This window comes from Macaca mulatta, chromosome 7 (assembly GCF_049350105.2).
Source record: "Macaca mulatta isolate MMU2019108-1 chromosome 7, T2T-MMU8v2.0, whole genome shotgun sequence".
Lineage (NCBI taxonomy): Eukaryota > Metazoa > Chordata > Mammalia > Primates > Cercopithecidae > Macaca > Macaca mulatta.
In genome coordinates, this window is record NC_133412.1 from 34,895,392 (window position 1) to 34,922,159 (window position 26,768).

Consider the following 26,768-nt stretch of genomic DNA (forward strand, 5'->3'; position numbering starts at 1 on the left):
GGGGTAGGTGGATGGGAGGATGCAGACAGAAGTGTAGCAGAAAAGCAGAAAGACTTGGGTTAGTAGACTAGATGTGTAGTCTCAGCTGTTCACCAATTAACCTAATGTCTCAGGCCTCAGTTTCCTCATTTGCAAAACAGGGGCAATAACGGTAGCCCACCTTGTGGGGCATTGTGAGAATTCATTGAGAAAATGCATACAAAGCACTTAGGACACAGGCACAGCTGCTGTGAGGATGATGATGGGGATGGCGAAGGACAGGCTGTGCAACTTTGGGAAAGTCACTTGTATACACTTGCCTCAGTTTCCTCATCTGCAAATGGAGTGAGTTCCACAGGATCATCTGTAATTCTGTTTAGTAACTTTTTTTTTCAGCATCTTGCCTGTTGGTGCCATTGGGCATTCAGAGAGGGTCAAGGCCTGGCCTCTGCCCTCCAGAAGGAGAGGGGACAGGCACGCACATGGATAACTCTAACAGAAGACACGGTCCCACGGAGCTGCTGAGTTCCTGAGCATGAGAGTTTGGGGAAGGGGTTTCTGGAGAGTTCAGTGGGGAGGCAGTGCTTGGCCTGGGCTTTGAAGGACCAGTAAACAGAGATTGTGTCTTTCCTTGCTGAAAACCACTTTGTCCTCAAGACAAAGACCAAATTTCCAACTAAGCACACAGGTTCCTCATGATCTCCTCAGCTCCCTTCTGCTGCTTCTCCACTGTTCTTTCTGTGCACTGTGATACTTGCAATTCTTGAAACATATTTTATACCTTCCCATGCTTTCCTTCCATCTTTGTGCATGCTAGTTCTTTTGACCGGGGACTCCCTCCTCCCTCTGTTAGGAGACAGCAGAGGGGACAAGCAAGGCACTGGGGACGGACTGGGGGATTCATATCCTACCTTTGCCACTGAGAGGCCAGTGGGGCACCTGCTGTGTTCCTCAATCCCTAGGTGAGTCAATGTCTTCATCTCCAAAACGGGGATACTGGGTAACAACAGTGACTCCCTCAAAGGGCACTGGTGAGGATTAAATGCGGTAACATACGCAAAGTGCTCGCCAGACAGGCCCACAGTACTCACTGAATAAATATGGACAGTGTGGCCCACTCCTTCCTACTTGCATTTCAGGTCCTAGCTTAGTCATTACCTCCTCTGAGGTTGGCTGTGTGCTCCCGTAATACACGGATCTCCTCTTCTACCATAGCCCGGCACCTGTCATCCCCACCAGACTGCAAACTCTCCGAGACCAAGAGCCTGTCGACTGGGTTGGCTGCTGGTGCGGACGCATAATAGGCATTCAGGAAATACTGAATAACACGGGGTGAGGGTCCCAGTGATCCGAGGGCGTGCAGAGGCTGTAGGGGGCAGTTCGGGGTGGGGGAAGGTCATGAGACCGAATGGGCAGGCGGACCTCAACTCTGCGGGGGACAGAGAGAGTGTAGGGGTCCAGGCTGTCCAGGGCTCCTTCTTGCCCTGGGACTGACCCTGGGAGGGCTCAGCACCCTGGGAGAGGATGGTGCTCAACTTTAACCGGGTCGGCGCCCTCGGGAGAAAATGCAGCCTGACTGGTCGGGTGAGCAGGCTCGGCCCCGCCCCGCCCCGGCCCGGCCCCGCCCCCGGCCCCACCCCCAGGTCTTCGCTGTGCAGCTGGAGCTGCAAGTATCCGGCGCCGTCCCGCGTCGCCCCCGCGCAGGGCGGGCCCCGCACGCTTATTCGGCCCGGGAGGAACGCCGGCGTCCAGCCCGCTACAGACCGCCGCTGCGGGATGCTGCGCTCGACGTCCACGGTCACCCTGCTCTCGGGCGGCGCCGCCAGGACGCCCGGGGCGCCCAGCAGGAGGGTGAGTAGCTGGGGGCGGGACCCGCCGCCGTCCAGTTCCCCCATCCCGGCCGCCCTCTCTAGAGGGGACTAGGGATGGGAAAACTCGGGAACCAGCACCTGGCCCCGACGCCCCACCCTGGGCTCAACTCCCCGGTCCTGTGCCGGCTCTGGCAGTGACCCACCCTCTTGAGGTTTCAGGGGGCCCACCAGCTGGCAGGAGACGGCTTAGGGGACTTTATGGAATTCCCAGAGATTTCCTCTCCTTCCTGCCTCTCTGTCAAGCCGAGTTTATTGGTGGCACCAGTTTAAAAATCAAGGAAGGCATTTGTGCAGTGTCCCTACCTTGAGACCGAAAATAAAGAATGTATTTAAAACTCAAACTTTCCTTCTTCCATTAATTAAAAGAAAGACGGCGTCACTTGTGTCCACTAGTGATAGGGTAATTCTGGAGTGGGATTAGCCAAGCCGGGCACCACTGTGCAAACCAGAACAGCAGCCGGCCGCCCAGGAGCCCAACTGTGTGGGACTCTGGTTTATGTAAACCACTTCTTTCTGATTTAAATATTAGCACAGTGACAACAGTGGCAGCACTGAAAGCCCGGGACAGCATCTCCAGGGAAGGTTTCCCTTTGGAAGTGCTGTTTCTTTTTTATCTTTGTGCCATCTTTTCCCATCTCTCCAGATGCTCTATAAAAGAAATACTCCATCTTTCTAACAGGGTCAACGCCTTCGAGCAACTGCCAGGGGCTTGGCTGGTGGCTTTTTAGTTCTTCCATTTATCATGATCTTCAGTACTTATCATTTGGTACCTCTTTACTCTGAGACTTATGTAATCGTGTTTCCTCAAGATTTAAACAGGTAGTTAAGTCCAAAGCAAAACCCCCACTGGTCCTCCTGTCTGCGTGCAGGTCTTGGACCTGCTTATTTGCTTTTACATGTCTTAAGCGAGTGATGGTGGTCACCTTATAAGCTGTCTTTCTTTAGCTCTAGAAGAAAGATGTGTTACTCTTGGGCATAGGCCAACTGATGGATTCTGAGGTGTGCGTGTGTGTGCACTCGCCAGACACTTAGGTTGTGTACACACATGCACGCGCACACACACACCTCAAAATCTATCAGTTGGCTCACGCCCAAGACTGACAGAACTCCAGTTGTCCAATCATTAGCATCATAGAATAAGATCCACACTGGGTCCAAGGGGGTTTCCAACCACAGTCCTGGCCTTGCTCTAAGTTGGGTGTTTGTATTTTTCTATGGAAATCTTTCTCAATTTGAACACAATTGCAATTGAGAAAGAATGAAGTCACTGAAAAGCTAATCCTGAGCCCTGAGAGGATCATATGTGTAACCAGACTGCATGAATTGCGTGAAATTCTCTGTAACTTCCCTTCCAGAGCTGGGGATTAGTTGGGGTACCTAATCTAATATGGTGGATCGATGCAAAAGTGACTAGTATACCAGATCACATTTCTGAAGATTTTTGCTCAAACATTTCCTTCGGAGTATTTCTTTAATTGTAGGTGCTTTGGTGTCAGGCACATTGTGACACTCTTGAAAAGACTTTGCCTTTTGAATAGATGGCAGACATATTTTGGACTGGAGAACTCAGGGCTCAGGTTCAGGCCATGCAGGGCTGTCCTGAGTACACTGGTACTTGTTTCTGGAAAGAAGCTATCTAAAGGGTGTTGGGTTCCCCCCAACTTTATGGTTTCTAGTTCTGCTCATGATTTGCAGATGTTACAGGTACTATCTCTGTGTGTGCTGGGGATTGTGTGTGTGATGGGAAGCTGTGAGATGTTGATTAATTGATTTATTGAACATTCATAAACCTTTTTCTGTGTGGTAAAGGGCTGGCATTGGGGTCCACTCTACCTGTAGAGGCAGACATTGTCCCAAACTAACATCAAACAAAGTGGTGATGGTTATAGTGAGGTGAAGAGTTTACAAAGTTCTGTAGAAGCTAAAATAAACGTTCTTCCTGAGACATCAGGGGAAGGCTCTCACTACAGGTATGTTTTTTTGAGATGGAGTGTCACTCTGTCACCCAGGCTGGAGTGCAGTGGTGTGATCTCGGCTCACTGCAGCCTCTACCTCCCAGGTTCAAGCAGTCCTCTTGCCTCAGCTTCCTGAGTAGCTGGGACTACAGGTGCACACCACCATGCTCGGCTAATTTTTGTATTTTTAGTGGAGACGGGGTTTCGTCATGTTGGCCAGCCTGGTCTTGAACTCCTGACCTCAAGTGATCCAGCTGCCTCAGCCTCCCAAAGTGCTGGGATTACAGGCATGAGCCACCCCACCCCACCTACAGGTGATGTTTGAGTTTAATCTTGCAGGATGAGTAGAATTTGTAGGGGAATTGACGTTATTGGGATACTGAAAGGAGGAATACTGGAATACTTGGCATATATAGTAATGTACTGTATAACCACATTTCGGTCAACAACAGTCAGCATATATGATGGTGTTGGAATGGTAGGCTGTATCATATCTCCTAGGTGTGTAGTAGGCTATACCATCTAGGTTTGTATAAGTGCACTCTATGATGTTTATGCAATGACAAAAATCACACATGATGCATTTCTCAGAATGCATCTCCACGGTTAAATGACACATGACTACTTTATGATGATGGCAAATTGGACCTGCTTTGGCACAAAATGCCTGTTGTTTAGAAAAGCAGGAACAGGATGTCCTGAAAAAAAATTGTAGACCAAATAATCATTGGAAGTGTACCTGAAGTTGAAAGTTGTTCAGTAAATACTGTATTGTTCTGTTATTCCTCTCTGATGGTGGACAAGTGATGGTCTTGAACATGTTAGCCATTAAAATTGTGTTTCTGGTTCATCCAAAGAGCTCACCAAGTTTGGGACTGCAGGGGAAACCAGCCTATGTGCGTCCAGATATTCAAGCCAACCAGAAGTGGTGGTGACAGCTGACACTGAGCAGGGACTCCTGCGAGCCAGCTGCCAAGGGTTATGTGGCTGACTGGACTGTCACCAGCTAGCCTTTGTTCAATGGCTGCCACCTGCAATTTGTATTTCCTTCTTATCTGAAATCATCTCTCAAGGAAAAAAAAACAAACAGGTGGAGAGAGTAATTTCTGTCAGCTGATAAACAAAGCTCTGAAAGGCATTTATGGATGCCAACCAGCAGAAGTTGTGAAATTAAAAAAACTCCCTTCAAACCAGTTGTGCACTAAAAATAGTTTTATCTATGGCAACAGCAGGAAGACAAATTGACTGGAGAATAACCACAGCCAGAAGATGACCTTGGGGAATGGGGGGAAACAATTTTAAAAATATTGACTTTGCTTCATGCTTTTGAAAGGAATTTTATAAATGCCAGTTAGTCTTGCTAAATGGGCCTTTGAAATGGAAGGTTCGTTGTGTGGCTAGGTTGTGTGCTTTGTGGGGAAGGCATGTGTTGCTTTGTGGCTTCCCCGCAAAGCACACAACCCAGCCACACAACCGACCTTTCGGCATGATACTTAGTGCCGAGTATTTTTGGCTAAGCTGTTCTGCTCCCGGGCTGTGGAATGATAGACCTGTCAAGGATCTTCTCCAGCACCTTGCTCTCTTGATAATAAGAGACTGTTGACTGGTGTTGCTGGTATCATGACCCCTCACTGGCACAGAAAAAAAAACAAAACCCAACAAGGTCACAGGATAGGACTATCTGCTAGCCTGCCCTTGCTGATACTTCTTTCTATTTGGCAGAGGCTTCCTCTGTTAAACACTGGAATGGGCCTGCTAGTCATTGTTCCTTGGCTAATGTGCCCCTCTCCTATGTCCCATTGCTGCCTGACTGGCTGAAAGTAAAGAATTCTCTTTAGCTGACTTCTGAATGATCAGACAGGTATTTACCGCACTCCCCTTTCTCAGGAGACAGGAACGTCTGTGCACATAAGCTCTCTATCATCCCACAGGTTCTGAGGAAGGGACCCAGATGTTGTGGGACCCTTGGCATCTGGTGGAAGGAAGCTGGCTGCAGCATTCATTGGGGAAGGGGAGGTGGATCCTGCTGCACCCAGAAAACAGACTGGCTGCACACAGGGCCCTCCTGAGCCAGCCCCGATGGGCTAAGTTGTGAGGGTTTGGAACCATGGCGTCCTCTGGGCTAAGGGCAGGGCTTAAACCACTGCTGGTCAAAAATGACAGTTGTAGGCTCAGAAAAAAAGGTGCTCAGCTCTATGCTTTTTTTCTTTCACCTTGCCTTGTTTGATATAGGATGAACAGACGTGAATTCTGGAGACTCGTAAGGAAACTTGATTTCTCCTAGACATTTATGGAGATCCCATGGCTTTTCCACAAAAGATGTGGGATGTAATTTTGACCCATTTGTCTCTGGGGCACTGATGGAGTGCTGTGGATGAGGTCCCTGTTGTAGTTCACCTATGCCATGCATCCGTATGTGAACAAGAGACCTGGAGGCTGGTGTCACCAAGCCCTGGTCACTGGGGAAGCTTTCAAGTCAATTAGCCTCAAATGTTCTTGTCTAATTGAGTTCAAGGAGCTGTGGGTGCAGGACTGACTAACTAGAGACCATGTTAAATCTTTCAACCCAAGATACTTCTCAGCACTCATCATGCCTTATGGTCTTATGGAGTTCCAGTACTTCTCCAGCACACAAAAGAGCAATACAGTGGTGTTTACCTCTTTCCCTCTTTGGTGAGTGATAGTTTCTAAGTGTCAACCACACTCCTGGCTCTTTTTCACTCTTAAGGGCCAGGGTGATCTTTCTAAAATGCTAAATCTAGTCTCCTGACTCCTCTGCTTCAAGAGCCTCCTCGGTACTGCAAGGAAAAAGTTCACACTCCTTAGGGTAGCATCCAGGCCCTCTGGTTTGGCCCATGCCTGTCCTGTTTCCCCTCCCTATATGTACTCTTCTCAGATATTCCGAATCGTTTGCCATTCCCCTGAGCTTTCGATGCTGTTCCTTGCCTCTTTGCTTTTCTTCATGTTTCTCCTCTGATAAGGGTTGTCTCCTCCAGGAAGCCTGCCCTGAACCCTGAACCCTCCTTCTCGTGTTCCTCTAGAGGCCTGTGCATGCCACCATTACTTGTGTCACCTATGATTGCCTACTGGAAGACAGGGCTTAGGAACCACCCCTCCCCAGACCTGGTGGAATAGGCACTTAAAAACAGAAATCTCACCAGGTCCTGCAGGAGCCACGGTTAACATTGAATGGGCAAATGGAAAAACAGGAAGAGAAGCTTTGGGTTAAAGCCATCCCATCACCTCTGACCCACCTGGGCAGGAAACGGGTGACAAATACGTGGGAATACTGGCGCAGGTGAGGAGTTTGACAGTTCTGGGAAGTCCTCCAAATATTCGAGTTGCCTCATCCTGCTGCACAGTTGGAGCTTCATCCCTTTGATTCAGTCAGTGGTTCTCAACCGGTTATACACAGAATCACTGGCAGGCTTAAAATAACCATGTCAAGGCCTCATCCCAAACCAATTAACTGGGAACCTCTGGAAGTACGGAAAAGCTAGGAAGCTTCCCAGGCGATTCTAATATGCAGCAAGCTAAGAATATTTCTTTAAGCATTACTCTCTTCTATAGCTTTCTTGGAAATGCAGACACTCCTGGGACAGTGTTGCAGAAAGGACCCTTGGGCCTTGTGGGATGAAGGGCAGGGTGGTGGTGGGGCAGGGCGGGGGAGTCCTCACACTCCCAAGTCACACTGGTATCTTTGTGTGCCTTCATCCACCTGTGTTTTCTCTCTAGATCTTGGCGTTTGGGGCACATTGTGTGCCTGATACAGAACGCAGCCACAGAGAGCAGGAATGTTTTGTATGCCTCTGAGCTAAGAATGGTTTTTACAGGGGCCTGCAAAACCTAAATATTTACTGTCTGGCTCTCTACAGAAAAAGTTCGCCCCACCCTGATGTAGATAACTGGGCTGCAAGTTCAGGGCCACAGCAGAGCCAAGAGGTCTAATCTAGATGGAGCATGTTCCGTTCTGCATGCAGCCTGCTGCAGGCTCCTGGGATTTGCTACTTGTGCTGAGCAGAGAGTCTGAGGTCTGTTCCCCGCAGCCACACTTACAAGGGCCCCACCTTTTGTCATTAAGGGGAGCTGGGCAGGGACCCACAGTCACAAAGTGGAACAGGCCTGAGAGAAATGTAAATACACTCGGCTAATTTCCTCAGGGAAATCCATCTTTGTAAACTGTTTAGCAAACCCCTGTCACCTCCCTGAGTCATCTTCTCCACCCCCTTTTTATTTGAGATGGATATTTTTCCCCTCGGTGAACCCAGGTGCCCGAAGTTGAGAGCATGATGATACTGGATCTGCAGAGTACCCCCTAAGTAAGACCCAGGCCATCCGTTCTCCACAAAAGGGTCAGAAACAAGGCCCAAGGGGACCCATGTCTCTGGGGCACTGATGGAGCGCCCCCAGAGGCCCTGAGTTGCCAAAAAGGGTTTTGTTGTGCTTTTTCTTGTGGAGGAAACCTGAATGCTACCTGTCCCTCCCTTGCTATCCCTCCCAGGGGGGTTGGTTTCAAGAAAGTGCAAGGCACTCCAGGGAGTTTCAGCTATATTCTTACTTTGTTTTTGTTCAACCTAAAAAAATTACAAAACCCAATGCTGAGCGAGTGCCCATCATGTGTTGATACTATGCTAAGCACGGTAGGGGCTATAAAAGTAGTGATGATACAAAGCTTGCTTGATCACTCCCCCTGTGTTTTCCCTTCCGTCCATGTTGTAGTGCATGGAACACAGGAGGCACTGAAAATGACCAGTTGGATTATTGAATGAACTCAGATTTGAATGTTAATCTCTTCCTCCAAAGATTTGAATGGCTCCTTATTGTCTTCTGACTAGAGCCAGTGCTTCTCTATCATGCATTTGTAGATTGATAGCTCAGCCCCTACCTATTTGTTCATTTTCCTGTCCTACCCAGGCTTAGGTTCTTATTCTTGGAACTTGCCAGCTTCTGTGCCCTTGGCACAGACTGGAACGCTTTGCCTGATAGCTGTTGTTGTTATGATGGTGGGTTCTCCAAACTTCACTGACCTGAGAAGTTCTTCCTGTCCTTCTATACCCAGCTCAAATGGTATCCCGAGGGACTTTCCCATGTACTCCCACCTCCCGTTAAGATTAGTGTTCTTCTTCCTATATTCCTGTGATAAACAATGCTGACAGAGTGCTTAATGCGTGCCAGAAATTGTCCTAAGCTCTTTACACACATTAGCTAATTTAATCCTCACAGCTTTCCTAAGAAGGTGCAATATTGTTAGCTCTGTTTTACAACTAGGGTAATGGAAGTACTGAAGACTAAGTGGCTTTCCAAAGGTCTCAAAGCTAGTAGGTGTCAGAACCAATATTGGAAGCCAGGAAGTGCATTTTCACTGTGCTTTAACCACAAAGCTATCCTGTCTCCATACACCTTATATTGGTTATTCCAAGTGTTCTTGATTGCCTTGTTGGGGTATATTTCTAGATTATGTACTCCTTGGGGGCACAGCTATTTTTTTTGCCATTGTGGTACCCTCATAGTCCCTAAAAAGTATTTTGCAAGTAGTGGGTGCTCATTAACTGAGTAATAGAGTACGCTGAGTCCAGCTTCCTGCTTTGATTCCCTGGAAGAGACCCTTGCCCCCAGGGACAGCTGGTCAGGTAGCAGTGGTGTTCAGGGTAGGATGCAGTTCTTTACATTGTTCATAACACAAGCCCTGAACCAGCTGCTTTGGGAACCCCTGGGAATAAAGTGCCCTACCTGCCCTTCAGGCACTGCCAAGCCTGGGGCAGCTCTGGAGATTGTGTATATGAGTTTCAGGAGACCATGGAGATCAGCCTCGTAAAATGCTCGGAGGTAAGAAATGTTGCCTTGATGTTACTCAGGGGAAGATTTTCCCATGGGGAGATTGCTGAAAGTGAATGAATGGAGGGAGGTAGATTGTACTCAGTCAACTTTATGGGTGGTTCAGGGGTTACTGTCCTTAGTGCTTCTGTTAGGGATTCAGCCTACCTTTTAGACCTTTAGAATGTGCCTCTTGCCGCTCCTGAAGCAGTCCTGTGGAAGGATTAGTCTCTTTCTGGATCTGTCTCTTTCTGACATATTTTCTCCCAGTCTTTATTATTACTATTACTATTACTATTTTAATTAAAAACTTACATATACTTAACATTGTTGCCACCAACACAGAAATGTGTTTCCTTAAGAATATTTTCCCCCTACATCTACACAAGTTATCAGGGAATATTTAAAAAATAAAAATAGGATTATTCTTAATGTTTTGTTCTGCAACTTTCTTTTTTCCCCATGACCATACATTTGGCTGTCTTGTAAGGAATATGTGTGATCCTATTCTAAGCTGGGTTTAAATTGCTCCTGAACAGCCAGTCCGTCAGTGGGTCAGTATTTATTAAAGAAAAACCCGCTGTACTCCTTAATATTTTGATAAAGCACCTCTGTTGACAAGAGTAAACTTTAAACAGGGTGCTGCAGTATCCTCAAGCACCTGCTGCAACTGCCAAGTGTCTTTGAAGTTGTGTGTTTTATTTTACAAGTTCATTTTATTTTATGCATTCTGTTTACCTTGTGGCTTTGTATACCTCGGGGTATTGTTCAGTGTGAGAGCTTCATATAAGGGTTGCCCAGCCCATCATAGGAAGCATGTTGAGGAATATAGATGGGCAGATGAAGAATGGGCTTAAGCCAGGGGAGGGACCATCTCACTTTGGAGTGATTGGACCCGTGGGGTCCCCTTTCTGAAAATTATGACCATTAAGGACTACCCCTCTAAAATAATCAACCAACCGAAAGTCATCACTTACAGTGTTAATGTCTCTGATTCATTGACCAAATTGTTATTTTCATGGAAACAGGGCTGTGAGGCTAAGCAGGTCTGTTTCATTTTGAAGCATATAGTGTGATGATAACATCTAGATAATAGTAAAAATACCTGGCTGTGTGCAGTGGCTCATGCCTGTAATCCCAACACATTTGGAGGCCGAGACAGGAGGATTGCTTGAGCCCAGGAGTCTGAGACCCACGTGGGCAACATAGTAAGACTCTTTGTCTACCAAAATAAAAAATTAGCCAGGCATGGTGATGCTTGCCTGTGGTCCCAGCTATTTGTGGGGCTGAGGTTGGAGAATCACTTGAGCCCAGGAAACTGAGGCTGCAGTGCTATGACTGCACCACTGCACTCCAGCCTGGGCAACAGAGCAAGGCCCAGTCTCAGAATAAATAAATAACCAAATCAAAATAAAAATATCTAATATTCATAGAGGCTTACTATGTGACACTCTCCTTTTATCCCATTTTACTCTTGAGATTCAGAGAGATTAAGTAACTTTCCCATAGACACACAGATAGTAGATGTTGGTGCCTGTGTGTGTGTGTGCGCGCATAGGATATATGTACATGTGTGCACACTCGTGTGTGTGTGTGTGTGTGTGTATGGGATGTGGTGCAGGAGAAAAGGACTTCCTTTTCCTTGCAGAATTATGCATGGACTAGACCCAGCCTAACAGGAGATTGTTGAGCACCACAGGTTTGGACTGTCTATATGGTCTGAGTTACACTTTGATGCTTGTGCAAATGGTTGAAACCAGTCTGAGGGGCCTGGAGCCAGAGGGTTGCCTTTCTATGGAGAGATTAAAGATTCCCATCAGTGTTGTTGCCCATCAGGAAAGAGAGCTACCTGGTAGTATGGCTTGGTTTCTTTTTGGCCAACATGACTGACGGTGAGCTTTGAAGGTTGCTTGCAAAGTTGGCTGCACAAGAGGCAATGATAACCGTGGGGGTCAGGCCACATCTGATTCCGGGGTCCCCTGGGGGATGATGCTTGCCAAGAGGAGGATGAGGATGGACAGGGATCTTGAAACCAAGTCATGTGATTTAAAGAACTGGGGTTGTTTCGTCCAGAAGAAAGGAGGTTCAAGGGACAGGAGGACTGTCTAGAGAAAGGGGAATTATTTTGCAGTCCAAGGACAACCCTGGGTCCATTAGGTAGAAATTCTGGTGTAAGCTCAGATCAGGAAGTTAGAGGTGCCTGGTAGCAAAGTGCAATGCCTTGGAGGGCAGCAGTAGTATATGTGGAAGTGCTAACATGGGTCCCAAACCTGGGATCCCTAACCTGTTCATGGAATATGAACAGGCTGGTGCCACCTGTCAGGTACATTTTTGGGTGCTGGGTTTCTTCACAGGTGGGCAGGTTGAACTCAAGAGGTGTTTGACGTTCCCTGTAGCTCTGGGCTTCTAGGCTGCAGGTTAGTTTTGCTCAGAGGCCACCCTGTGGACCAGTGCAGATCTGTCACCCTGCCAACCAGACTGGGGCGGGGGTGGAAAGGGTTTGTTTGCTAGGGCTGCCGTGAAAACTACCACAACGCCAGTGGCTTAAACAACAGAAATTTCTTGTCTCACGGTTCTGGAGGTTAGTGGCCCAAAATTAAGGTATTGGCAAGGTTGGTTTCTTCTGAGGTCTACGAAGGAACTATCTATTCCAGGCCCTTCTCCTTGGCTGTTGACAGGTCGTCTTAATGTTTATATGACATTCACCCTGTATGTGTATCTGTCCCCAGATTTTGCACTCTTATAAGGACACCAGTCATTTTGATTTAGGGCCATGCTTATGATCTCATTTTTACTTGAACACCTCTATAAAGACCCTGTCTCCAAATAAGGTCACATTCTGAGATGCCAGGAAAGTTAGAACTTTAATGGATGAATTTTAGGGGGATGCAATTCAATCCATACTAGGGTGCAAACAGCACTCCCATGAATCGAGCCCATATGGCATTTCAGGCATGTGATGGGGGCCATGAGTATAAGAGCTAAGAATGAACTAATTTGAACCCAGAGACTGCCTGGGTTCAAATCTCAGTTCTGCCATTTCCCAGCCATGTAACCCTTCAGAGGCTTAGCTTACTTATCTGCAAAATGGGGCAGGTAATAGAATCTATTACCATAGGTTTGTGGTGAGGGTTAAATGAATAAATACCTGTAAAGCACTTAGAAGGTTCCTATACATGGTTAGCTATTACTATTATTACTGTTATTGTCCCCTTGTACTACAGATTATAGTAGTCCATTTTTCGCGCTGTTGAGTAGGAATATGACTTTGCTCCTAGTCACCCTTTGTCAACAGAATATGATAAATCACACAAGTTGTAGCTTCTCTCACTGAATGGTGTAATGCTTTTTTATTTTTAACAGAAATGGTACAACTTAGACTTTAAAAAATCATTTAGGAACCTTTATGCAATATTTCTGTGAACTTTGTTGGCAACCTTTAATAAACTGACATGAGGATCTCAGTGACTAGTGACAAATGTTCATGCTGGTATAGCTAATTAAGGAGTCAGATGTCTTACCAACTCGTAAGCATTACATTTTCTTCTCCTATGCCTTTCCAGCTAACTGTCTTATTTTTAGTCTGTATTAAGCAAACAGGGACAGCTTTTTTAAAATTTTTAATTGTAGCAACGTACTTGTGAAATTTACCATTTTGGCCCTTTTTAAGTGTATGGTTCAGTAGCATTAAGTGCATCCACACTGTTGTGCAAATGGCACCACCATCTATCTCTAGGATTTTTTTCATCTTCCCAAACTGGGATTCCATGCCCTTTAAATACTAACTTTCCCTGTATTTTTACCTGCTGGCCACCACGGTTCCACTTTCTGTCTGTATGATTTTGATTACTCCTGGTATCTCATCTAAGTAGAATCATACAGTATTTGTCTTTTTGCCACTGGCTTATCTCACTTAGCAAAGTGTCTTCAAGGTTTATCCATGTTGTAGCATGTGTCAGAATTTCCTTCCTTTTTAATATTGGGTAATATTCCATTGTATGTATAAATCATATTTTGTTTATCCATTCATCTGTCAACAGACATTTGGGTTGCTCCCACCTTTTGGCTATTGTGAATAATGCTGCTATGAACATGGGTATGTGGACTTTTTTGAAAAAAAGTTGTGATTAAACATGTACATGTATATTATAGAAAAATTAAGTATATAGGCAAGTAGAAAGCACCCTCCCATCCCAATAGAGATATCCACTGTACATATTTTGGCTTCTGTCCCTCTAGCTATATTTTTGCCTATACTTGTGAAATGAGATCATTCTATACATATTGTTATGGAACCTGAGCCATTGGTAAAGAAATGTTTGAAATGGATCAAGTGATGTGGTAGTTTCCTTCTTTGAGCCCCAGGGTGGTGGTTCCCTGTGCTGTACCAAGCTGGCCTGGTACTGTGAAGATAAGGCTGGCCTTATCTCCTGTATGGCTCCTGTATGATCAGGGCAGTGATCCCCATTGGAAGTAGGGGAAACAGGCTGTGAGAAGCCCAAGGTCATCTGGCTCTTTCTGCCCCAAATGCTGACTCCTAACTGGCCTCTCCTTTCCCTCTCTTCTAGGCAAATGTTTGTAGACTACGGCTGACCGTACCTCCTGAGAGTCCAGTTCCTGAGCAAAGTGAAAAGAAGATTGAGAGAAAGGAGCAGGTAAGGTGTCTCTGAGGCAAAGCCCCAAAAAGTTCCAGTCTCTACCCTTAACCCACTCTCCCATCTCCTAACCAGGCCATTTCCAGAGGCTGAGTGTTTGCGCCCCTGTTGAGGAGAAGACCCCCTCAACCTTCCCACCTCATCTCCCGTCTTCCCAGAAGACAGAGAGCTCTCCCCAGCTGGCTCTGCCAGCGACGTGCCCTGCTCTTGTTTCTTGGTGAACACTGTGGCTTTGTGTTGCCTTGAAGCTGCAGGGACACTGGCCTTAGTGACAGGTGCTATGGCAGGGAATGTGGGTTTTTCTGAAACAGCCCAATCCAGTTGCATCAAAGGGCCTATTGTGAGCAGCTGGCGGGGCTGGAGCCTTTCTCAGCAGCTTGGAGCAGCAGCCGGGGGCCCTGCTCCCGCAGAAGAGAGGAAGGCCTGGCAGGCAGCATGGTGCGGGGAAAGGGCACTTTCTTGGCTGGGGGTAGGAGGCATTCCGCAAACATTTTTGTGCCAGCTCCTGTGCTAAGTCCTGAGGCCAAGAAGATAAGTATGTCCTTGCCTTGGAGGAATTTGCCGTTTTCTGGGTGAGACAATGATGATGCGATATTTCAGGTGTTAGGATCCATCCCTGTAAGACGGAATCTGGGAACACAGAGAAGGAAATAACTGACTGCTTAGGAGGTGACCGTGAAGTAGGAGGCTTGAAGGATAAAGAGGAGGTCCTGCTGACCTCTAGGCCTGTGGTCCTGGCCAACCCATTTTACTCATTCATAATTATGGGGCACCTACTGCATTCCAGGCACTGTTCTAGACAGTAGGAGTATAGTAGTGAACAAAGCAGTTAACCAAATCTGTCATCCATGGAACTTACATTCTAGTGGGACAAGAATGAAAGTAAACAAAATAATGAAGTACATTTTATAGAGGTTAGGAGCTGGTAAGTGCTGATGGAGACAAAGTAAAAGAAGAGGATGGGGTGCTAGGAAGTAGGCAGTACTTTTTCTTGTGCGTGTATTTTATATGATTATAAAATAAAATAAAATGATATGATATAAATGTCATAAATGGAGTCACGACATAGTGACCTCTTGAAATACAAGCCTTGCTTTGGGGTTAATCATGAATGTGGTCAACTATAAAAAAGAAAGCTTCTCATTGACGGCGAAATGTTTGATACTGTCCCTAAGTTTACCGTAGGCCTCTGTCTGTCCTTGTCGTCTCCTCCCCACTTTCTACCAAGGACAGAGAGCTGCCTGTGCTGATGCAACTGATGAATGCCAGGGAAAGGAAGTAGGGAGAAAGGAAAATGAAGTTCTGACTAGAGAAAGTGAGAAGAAGTAAAATTGCTGATCTGCCTACAAAGAGTGGATGAGTTCCACTAAAAAGATCCAGAAAAACAGCTAGTTCTGGGTTGCAGCAGGGAAAAGATGAGGGGGATATGGGACCTCTGGAAAATAAAGTGCCACTCAGAGACAAATGGGGTCCTAGTATCCTAGTAAAGGACGAGCAGCCAGTTTGAACGGGCTTTTACTGGCCAAAAATGGGAACAACTGGAGCATCAAACAGAATAATGACAGTCGTGGGTTATAACACAATGGATATTTTAAAAAATCTTTATGTTTATAGTAATAATTGGAGAAGAGGAGTAGAGGCGCAAGATGAGAGGATAAAAAAGGGAAGCCTCCTTTTTTAAATAGAACACTAGCTAATCAGTTTAGAAAATCTCTGTTTTGTAACCTCCAGGTATACTCATCAATAGATGCAAAAATAAGTTGGTGAAAGATTATTGTAGGTTACTCTCAAAGTATCACCCCAATGGATTACTGATTCTAAAGGGACAGTACCTTCACAGTGGAGTAGGCAGGCAACCAGCATTTCAACTGAGTGATTCAACCTAACTTCACCAATAGTGGGATGAGCTGATGTTACATGACTTCTGAGGTGATTCAGCTAAGAGGTGCACAACATCACATACGTAATATTCATGCCAAACTTGTTTAACTAATAATAAGGAAACAGAAAACCAGAATGTGGGACATTCTACTAAACAATTGGCCTGAATCCCTCAATAAATTCAATGTTATTTTTAAAAAAGATGAGAATTTGTTGCAGATAGCAGACTAAAGAGACTTAACATTAAATGTAATGAGTGAATCTGGATTAGATCTTGGCAAAAAAAAAAAAAAATCCTATAGAAGATATGCTGGGATGGCTATACAATTTTGTATATGCACTATATATTACGTATTATTAAATAAATGTTAATTTTCTTGTGATAATGGTACTATGGTTATGTAGCTGAGTGGCTCTTTCAGCTTCTGTGTAGCTTCAAACATTCTCCAAAGACAAAGTTTGGGAGTAAAAGTCCTAAGCAGAGAGTGGAAGTGGTCAGGCTTTAGCCGCTGCACACCTGCTGATGAACAGGACTGAGTGGGGCCATCTGTCACTAGGCAGTGTCCTCTTCTGTCCTCACTGCTCCTCTCCCTGCCTGTCCCTTTTAGAGCTGATGATTTGGTCCAAGACATGGGCCTGGGCTGTGTCCAGGTGCTCAGAGCTGCTTAGAACACTTTTTGAAGAAGTGGCCTAAGTTGGAGTGAGGGACAGGACAAGGGCCTGGTGGCTGTGCCTGTTGGTACAGATGGTAGAGGAACTGGGGAATATAGTCTTTTGGAGTTAGACCCAAGCTTCGTGCCTTGGGAGATGTTTGAGAAAGTTTTCTGGGTGCCAAAACTGGGGTATTAGGTGCTGGAGGACCCTGGAGGGTCTGTAACCACTGAAGAAGAATCAAGTAATGCCACGGAAGGAGCCTTGTGTGTTTAGCAGTGTTGAGTGGAGTCAACAAATTGTGTGCCAGTTTGCCTGTTTGTCTCGAATAGTGCTTTTCAAACTTGTCAATAGGACCCTCTTTGAAAAAAAATCAAAATGTTTTACTGAACCCTTATATGCAAACCAAGCAAAAGTGGTGCTAATGGGGGCCCAAGTCCTCCCAGTCTCCCTTTACCCCTCAGCCCCCAGAAACCCTCCTGTGGATGCTTGAGAACTCCAAGGCCCTGAGGAGCACAGGACAGGCACTGCTGGGATAGCGTATGCACCAGGATACTTCTTACACCAGGTGGACCAGTCTAAGTGCCTGTGTGTGACACATTGGTGACTCATTGCAGAAGAACTGGGGTAGAGGGGAGGAGGGTGGGGCTGTTGTTTCCCTAGGGATGAAGTCCTTGGGTGGTGTCTGCCCTTGAAGTTTCTAGGGGTAACTGGGAGGTTGCTCTGAGTGATTTCATTACCATGTCCTGGCCAGGTTCCTGGCATGAGTCACTGAGGGCCAGGGCCATGCACCGGCGAGGAGACTCTGTAGGGGCCACTTCCTTGGATGTGGTTTCAACATGGCTTCCCCTCCTTGGAACCCATGGAATTGCAAGATGCCACAACTCTAGATGACCCTACGTGGTCACATGACTTTGGTTCCTTTGAAGAGGGATCGTCTGTGTGCAAAGGCCAGGGGATTGGAGCTGGCTCAGATATGTGAATAGAAAGTTGTAAGTGGCCCGATTGACTTCTGTTGAAGTGAGACTTCTCAAGGATTTCCAGGGTCCTGTTAGAGCTGCAAATGACGAGGGCAGCCTGGGCCTTCCTCAGACTTTCACACTGTTGTGGGAGGTGTTTAATATTGCAGGGATGCCACAGTGTCATGGGACAGCTGGCCATGCATAGAGGCTGCTGCCATTTGGGCCATTCTTCCATCTGCTGTTCTCCAGTCATTGGAGAGAGGAATTACTCCCCATGTAGATGTGTTGTGGATGGTGTATTTTGCCCATTTCCACAAAGGTGTGTTTGGAGGCTGTCGGAGGCAATTACAACAGGGTCAGCACCTTCTGATGGAGTCAAGGGTTTGTGGGGGTGTATTTGGAGGTTTCCTACCCCTAAGGCAGATCCCCTGGCTGCCTGTTCCTTTTAGTCCTTCAGGAGACATCACCTGCCCCGAGACTGCTTTCTGCTGACCACAGATGAGCTCCCAAATGCACAGCTTCCTCATCCTTAAAGTAGACACAACGATGCCTGGTTTCAAAGAGTAAATGAGCTAATATATGCAAAATACCCACCACAGTGTCTGGTTTGTCATATGGATTAAAGAGATAATGACTAAACGCTGAATCTCTTCCCTTTGAATGCCAAACCCAGTGGCCCTGGGTCTTTGTTTTTACCCCCTTAGACCTTCTGGAGTTATTCTCCTGCCTGAAGCTGCCTGTCCTGCCTCTCCTCCTTCCTGACTTTATTTTCTATACACATAGCATCTCTTCCCTCCTCTTAACCCTTGCTGAGGCCCTAGCCATGCTTGGAGTCCCTTCCCTGCCATATCTCAGTTTATCCAAGTCTTCCCTGTCCTTCAAGGCTCAGCTAAAGGCCCACTTCCCTTCTGGTAACTTCCCTGACTTCCATGTGCTGTGGTCACTCTTCCCTTAACCTACAGGACACCCAGGCTGCCCCTTTCATTTGGCACCTAGCCATGTACTGCTAAGAACTCCATGTAGGCATACATATATATTTTTTGCAAAATTTGTGTATAACGTATATGTAGGCACATACACACAGAGAAATTAGGTTGAGTCTTTTTATTCTCTCTTCCCAAAACCTAGGTCTCTGCCTTGCACATAGTCGGTGCTTAATGAATGCTTGTTGGTTATGATGGTTGAGTTTTATATTAGCTTCCTAGGGCTGCCACAACAAAGCATGAAAAACGAGATGGCTTCAGTAACCGAATGTATTCTGTCACAGTTCTGGAGTTCGGACGTCTGGGATCAGGGTGCTGGTGGTGCCCCCTCTGAAGGCTCTAGGGGGAGAGTTCTTCTTTGCCTCTTCCAGTTGCTGGTAGCTCTTGGTGATCCTTGCCTTGTGGCATTATCACTCCAATCTTCACATGACATTTTCATGTTTCTGTGTCCAGATTTTCCCCTTTTTATAGGGACATCAATAGGGCCCAGTCTAATGGCTTTATCTTAACTTGCCCTGCTCTCCATATAAGGTCAAATTCCTGGGTACTGGGGGTTAGGACTCCAGCATATCTTTTTGGGGGACGCTATTCAACCCATAACTAGGTTCTTTGAGGAAATCACCTTGAATGATATTAACAACTCACATGAATTAGCCATGGGCTTTTATTCGAATATTGAACATTAAAAATCATTAATAATATGGGAGGGTGCTGATTAGTTTATGGGCACAAATTACATGTTGAGAAATTGATAAATGTAGAACATAATGTTTATAAACATGCCAAACATTGAAATTAAAATTGGTAATAAATAGTTTTGAAATTAGGTACCTATTGTTTTCAAAAAACTCTGAATTTATGTATCCATATTCTTCTCCATAGTCATGCGCAACAGATTCCTATGTGTATATGCAGGGACACACACACGTACACACAGAGACAGAACCCACACCAGCTATTGCAGACTTAGCATATTGAATCAGGGCCTCACTGCAGAGTTGAATTTTAGGGAATCTGATTTGAGTTGCTTCTGAGTCTTTATGATGGTAAAGTCCTGTGCGAATAGATAAAATAGCTTGAGGCAGATACTGTTTTAAATAGCTATTGACATCCCCACTTTGGAGGTGTCCTTCAGTGACCTGTTGTTTTTAAAGAAGCTGTTTTCTCTCTAGACCTTTGAGAATGCTGAGTGAGAGAGAGCAGATGCAAGGGTATGGATGTAGAGTTGGGAATTTTCATAACCCAATAAAATGTTGAAAAGGAGGAAGTCTTTGCCAGTAGGTTTTATAGTCTTCTTTCCTTTAAAAGCCTTGGATGAATAAGCCTGCTGAGTTTTCGTCCTTGGTGTGACTGTTTATACAACCTCGCGGGTTGTTGCCAAGTGAGCGAGTGTGCTGCCATGATTCAGAGCTTCAGGTGGGGGCCGGGCTGCCCTTTGTGACAGCACACCAGGGACTCTGCGTGGCCCTCAGAGATAACAGCCCCTGGAGGATGGGGAGAGACCTAGGGTTTGAGTCCCGGCTTCCTCATGAACCCCTGTGGTGGTTGGGCCAGTCAGGTTATCTCTAGGGGTCTTCATTGCTTCTTCTAGCAAATAGAAGTGTTAGTCTAGAGCCAGTGTTTTTCCACACATTCCTTTATTCACGTTGGTAAATGTGGAAGTGCTCTTGGTAAAGTGGTCAGGGTGCAGCAGGTGGAACTGAAATAAGATCAGGGCTATGTTGGCTGCCTCCAGCAGGCCCCCATCTCTTCACCTGACAACCTTGACAGACACGGAGGAGGAGCTGGGAATAGGGTCTGAAAACCCACTGGACTACACAACTCTTTTCCATTTTTTCTAACCTTCTGAGACTTTGTGATTCACTCCCCATGAAGAGAAACCAAGGACAGTTTGGGGGTGACTATTGCGCTGTCAAAGCCAATTTGACAACTGTGATGAGAATAGCAAAAAGACTAAGAACAGGGTGGACAGACAGACAGACTCATTCAGATAGACATGTAGAGTTGAGTAGGAACCCAGATACTAAAAACTCACACCACTGATACTAGAAACTCCCGGTATCTACTAGTATGCTATCAGCCCACTAGGTGTTTTGTGTATTTTATTCCGTATATTCCTTAGACTGCCCACTGAAATTGGTGGTATGATCCCCATTTTACTGTTAAGGACCCTGAAGCTCTTTAAAGTACAGAAAATAACTTTCTTGGGGCACACAGCTAGTAGACAGTGGATTGGCAATTCCCGCTCAGGTCTGTGACGGGCCATGTTGCCATGGGAATATTGACTTGCATGCTTTCTCCTATCAGAGAAACTCTGTTTAGGATATTTACATTGTATCAGTCAAGGTTACCTAAGGTGTGTACTATACCCATGGGTTCCAGAAAAGCAGTTCCTGATTTTTTTTTTCTCCCATGTATTCTTCCCTTTTCCACTGGGGTTATTAGGCCTAAGCAACTACTGTCTGCATCGAAGCTGGACACTAGCTGTACACTAGTCTGCATCGAAGCTGGACACTAGCTGTACACTAGCACTCCTGTCAGGGTGCTGTCATTACAAATGCCACTCTCTTTGGGACTTCTGCTTGGCTAGAAGCTTTCCTTTTCCTTCTCATCTTAAGCTTGGAAAGTGATCTTTTCTCCTGAGTTTACTTAGGAAGTGAGCACTATTCAGTCTTTGAGATTGTCAGAATTAACTAAATTAGTTTTATTTTTTAGAAACAGGGTCTCACTATGTCATCCAGGTTGGAGCACAGTGGCTGTTCCCAGGTGCAATCATAGCACACGGTTGCCTTGAACACCTGGGCTCGAGTATTCCTCCTGTCTCAGCCTCTCAAGTAGCTGGGACTACGAGCATACACCATTGTGCCTGGCCAAGTATTTGATAAGCCGAAGGTTTCAGTTTTTCTGAGAATACGGGCCTGCCCATTTCTCCCTGTTTCTTTCCCAGGCTCTGGAAAGGCCCTTCAGGCTCAGAGGTGATGTTTATTTTTGTCCAAGAAAGCAGAACAGTGTCAAGTATGAGTAATGACCTGGGCCAAATAATTTGCTGAGATAGATACACAGGTTGGACAAGCCAGAGCACATTCCTGAAGTGCCAGCCTCTGCCTGCAAGATGGGCAGGGAACCCAGTGGCTCTGTGCTCAGCAGTCCTGGGTTAGCTGCTGCCCTCTGGCTGGAGAAAAGAGGTCTGAAGTCAGAAGTTTTGGAAATAACTTGGCTTCCAGTCTGGAAGTCACGCGAGTCACGTTATGGCCCTTCTCAATCATACTGGCAGCCAGGATGTGTGACCAGCTGCCCATCCTGGCCGGTGGGGCGGGGCGGGGGACTGGCTGTGTTAGTCTGCTATTGTCAGTTTGATGTACGTTCAGTGGCGTTTCCGCTCTTATTTCCCCTAAGAACCCTGATTGACCAAGGGATTTTCTTGTTTTGCACAGATTAATCCTCAGTGTCAAGGATGAGTATACTCCAAATATTCCATCTTTCTTTTTCCCTTCAAAATGTACTTATGAAGCATCTGTTTATGCTGGGTACCAGAGATAGAGCAGTGAAAAAGGCAGATGTAGTCCCTGACTTTGTGGAGCTTGTTGCATTGTAGGATCCTATATTCTCATTTAAGATTTGGACAATATCGTTGGCCTTGTTAACCCAGACTCTTTGATGGCCAGTAAATCCCTTACGAGAGGAATTTAGGCTGAGTTAGTTTTCTGTGGCTACTCTTTCTTTCTAAGGCACTGGCTGCCAGATGTATCTTTAGGGAGGTCAGCCATAGTGTGGGTAGATTTTAAGCTGTGAACACTCACGGGGAACAGCTTAATCCAGAGATTTTGTGTATGTGTTGAGAGTATGGAATGCCCTTTCAGTCAATTTTCCTTCTTTGTAATAACTTTCTTTTTATTCTACACATTTATTTGGCCTTTTATTTTCTTTTGTTTTTTGAGACAGAGTCTTGCTCTGTTGCCCAGGCTGGAGTGCAGTGGTGTGATCTCAGCTCACTGCAAGCTCCGCCTCCTGGGTTCATGCCATTCTCCTGCCTCAGCCTCCAGAGTAGCTGGGACTACAGACGCCCGCCACCACGCCTGGCTAATTTTTTGTATTTTTAGTAGAGATGGGGTTTCACTGTGTTAGCCAGGATGGTCTTGATCTCCTAATTTCGTGATCCACCCACCTCGGCCTCCCAAAGTGCTGGGATTATAGGCATGAGCCACCGTGCCCGTCCAGGCCTTTTATTTTCAAGCAGATTTTATCTAGTATTGTTCCATGCCCAGGAGGCTTTTAATAGGTCTAGAGTACATTTTTTAAAATTTGATTTTTTAATAACCAAGTAGAATTATAAGGAGGCTTTTGATTTTTAAATTAAATTAAATTAAATTAAATTTTCTTGAGATAGGGTCTTGCTCTGTCGCCCAGGCTGCAGTGTAGTGGTGTGATCATGGCTTACTGTAGCCTCAACCTCCTGGGCTCAAGCAATCTTCCCACCTTAGCCTCCCAAGTAGCTGGGACTACAGGCACACACCACCACATCCAGCTAATTTTTGCATTTTTTGCAGAGATGGATTTTTACCATGTTGCCCAGGCTGGTCTCAAAATGCTTGGGCTCAAGCAATCTGCCTGCCTTGGCTTCCCAAAGTGCTGGGATTATAAGTATGAGCCACCGTGCCCGGCTATAAGGAGGTTTTAAAAAACTTAATTTTGGAGAGTTTCAAACATACAAAATGAGACTGGATCGTGTAATGAGTCACTGGCCCTTTCCCCAGCACCACCTACCTCAATACATGGCCAATCCTGCCTCATCTACATCCATGCTATATAAGGAAATAAATATACATCATCTGTATCTCAGCATGTTTCTCTAAAAGAGACTGTTTCTTAATATCATCATAATGCTCTTCTGCCTAAAACGTAATACTTTTCTTATTGGGAGGTATTTTAAAGGATACAAGAGGAGAGAAATTTAGCCCCAAACATCTTGCGCAGCATATCAGCTTTTTTCTTTTTTTCCTATGTTCAGTTTTTGACCAAAAGCATGCTGACATTTTATAAAAATGATAGACATCTCTGCTCCTAGCAGCTTTTCTGGGTATACATGTTGTGACTGGGGTAAACATCAACTGTCTATTCCTCCATCTAAGAAGAATAACAGGTATTCGCTTCATTTGGACCATATTTATGTACCCTGAGTAATTCTTAGACCTCTCTCAACTTCTAAAGTTCCCTGTTCATTCAGCAAATAGTTATTGAGAGACCATTGCATGTCAGTCACTGTTAGATCTGGGAATTACAGTGGAAAAGAAGACAAACTGGGCCCTGGACTTGCTGGAATTTCAGTTGATAGGGAAGCAGGCCTTCCCCACACAAGGATACTGACATATCCCAACAGTCGCTGGGCTGCAGCTGTGGTGAGTGTCGTGGGGAAGTGCTGTGAGAGTGGACCGAGAAGACCTCAGGGGTCCGAAGGGTCAGGGAAGGCATTCTTGATTCTTGAGGAAGCGACATTTCAGCCCGGCAGTGCAGATCGAGGGAAGAGCACGTGTGATTACCTTGAAACAAGAAGGAGGTTGGCTCCTAAAGGAACGGAAGGGAGACAGTGAGGCAGGTGTGGGGTTGGGGATGGGTGGGGGAAGTGGAAAGAGCCCCCCACCCTGGGCCTGCCTCTTCCAAATGGCCCTGAGACCTGAAGGCAGGCTCTTGGCTTCCCTGTGACTGGAGACCCTGGGATACCACATGGAGACGTGAGTTCCAGTTGCTCTCCTGACTGTAGCACTGTGGTGAAAAAAGAGCTCCAATTTGGAAAGACATAGGCAGGCACTCCCAGGCTGTTACCCTGGAAGAAGAGAAGTCATACTAGTTACACAGTAGGGTCACTGTGAGGATTAAAGGAAATATTATATATTGTATATAATGTAATATATGTTATATACAATATGTTATATAACATATATGTTACAATGTATGTTATATGTTATATATAATAAAATCACCTGACAACAAATGTCTTCCCCCTCCTCTTTCTTCAGTAACGTTCTTCTTCACTTTTCCTGTCAGGGCCCATCAGCTCCTTGGGCTGCCTCAGGAGTCCCCTCCCCTGGCGTGGAGAGGACTCCATCTCCACTGCGGGTAGAGTCCTGGGGCCGTGCCCTTCCCGGGGCCCTTTTATTTAGACCCTGACTTTTACACAAATGATCAATTCAAACATAATGCTTTTTTCTTTTTGCCAAAAAACATTCAAAGTCCACAAAAGAACATGAAGGAAAAAGTGAAATCTCATTTTCCTGAGGAAACTGTCGTTAGAGATCTGGATTCCATCTTTCTAGAAGTTTTACATACACAAACACACAGTCTTAAAAAACAAAAATTTGAAATTTATGATTTTTCACTCAGTGTATCTTGATCTCTTTCTGTGTGTACAACTTTGAGACCTGGGCCGCTCAGGAGTGTTCTACAGACCTCAGTGTTCCTGGCATTGCTTGTATTTTCCCCGCTCTGTGGCGGCCTCATCTCCCTGCCCAGGCCAGGGGCAGGATCCTCTGTGTCCAGCCACCTGAGTTTTCCTGCAAGCCAGTTCACCTCTGAAAGCCTTTGCTTTGCAGAAATGCATTTCACCAAAGCTCTGTGTCGTAATTGGCTTGTTTTTGAGGAACTGCGTGGAGTCTGTGACTGAAAGATCTTGCTTTTGTTTCCTGGTATTTGGGGAGTTTCATTAGAGCTTTTCCTCTTCCTGGTTATATGTCCGGTAAACTGGGGATAACTCAATGCCAGTTTGTGACTCTGCTGCAAACTATTTAACAGCTCAGTTACCCAAACTTAAGCACAAATGTCAGGGTAGCATCAGTGCTTTTGGGACCCAGCTGTAAGGGACTCAGGAGGAAGCGTTTACCAGAAGCAAGTACAAGGAATCACAGCCCCTTGCATCCATCTCTTTCCAAGCGTGGGAAGAAGGGCAAGAAGCAATGGTTGTTGTATTGTCTTACTTTTAAAAAAGCTTACATTGAAACGAAGCAAAACAAAACAAAGAACAAGCAAGATAGAAAGGTATAAATAAAATGACAAAAGTCCATCCTGATCTCTAGCACCCCCACCCTACCCGAGGTTCCCTCCTTAGAGACCTGTAAGATTCATCATCATCACGTAGCTTTCTAGACCTTTCTTTGATTTTGCAAACTTTGAATGAATGGGATCATAAAGTACTTACTGTTCTGCCACAGTGAATGATTTCCAAATGCAGACTAAAGTTTTGTGTGTTAAAAAATATTTTGTGGGCCAGGTGTGGTGGCTCATGCTTGTAATCCCAGCACTTTGGGAGGCCAAAGCAGGCAGATCACTTGAGATCAGGAATTTGAGACCAATCTGGTCAAGATGGTGAAACCTTGTCACTACTAAAAATATAAAAATTGGACGGGTGCAGTGGCTTACGCCTGTAATCCCAGCACTTTGTGGGGCTGAGGTGGGCGGATCACAAGGTCAAGAGATCAAGACCATCCTGGGCAACACGGTGAAAACCCGTCTCTACTGAAAATATAAAAATTAGTTGGGCATGGTGGCACACGCCTGTAGTCCCAGCTGCGCAGGAGGCTGAGGCAGGAGAATTGGTTGAACCCAGGAGGCGGAAGCTGCAGTGAGCCGAGATTGCGCCACTGCACTCCAGCATGGCAACAGAGTAAAACTCTGTCTCAAAAGCAAACAAACAAAATACAAAAATTAGCTAGTGTGGTGGTACACACTTGTAATTCCAGCTACTTGAAAGACTGCGGCAGGAGAATCACTTGAACCTGGGAGGTGGAGGTTGCAGTGAGCCAAGATCACGCCACTACACTCCAGCCTGGGTGACAGAGTGAGACTCCGTCTCAAAAAAAAAAAAGCGTTTTTTTTTGTTTGTTTTTGTTTTTTTTTCAAGTACATGGCAAGAATCTCTGTGTAAAGGCAGTTGAAAAGTTAGCAGGAGAGCAGAATTACCCTTATGGAATTTGGGTTTCTGTGCTGTGGGATTGTCGAGGTACCTGGGTCCGCCCCAGGGAAAATT

At 45.8% G+C, this 26,768-nt stretch overlaps 1 protein-coding gene across 4 annotated transcripts in view; it reads left to right on the forward strand.

The window, feature by feature from the left end:
- The window catches only part of MYZAP (myocardial zonula adherens protein), a 338,107-nt gene that overhangs the window by 242,260 nt on the left and 69,079 nt on the right, over positions 1 to 26,768 (forward strand). For 3 of the 4 annotated variants that reach the window (XM_028850979.2, XM_077939479.1, XM_028850980.2), the window contains exons 1-2: positions 1,632 to 1,830; positions 14,188 to 14,274. In XM_028850979.2, coding sequence (XP_028706812.1) covers positions 1,756 to 1,830; positions 14,188 to 14,274 — 162 coding nt within the window. In that variant the 5' untranslated portion in view covers positions 1,632 to 1,755. Of the gene's footprint in view, positions 1 to 1,631; positions 1,831 to 14,187; positions 14,275 to 26,768 lie in introns of those variants that run through there. The other variant, XM_077939480.1, reaches the window with a different exon arrangement.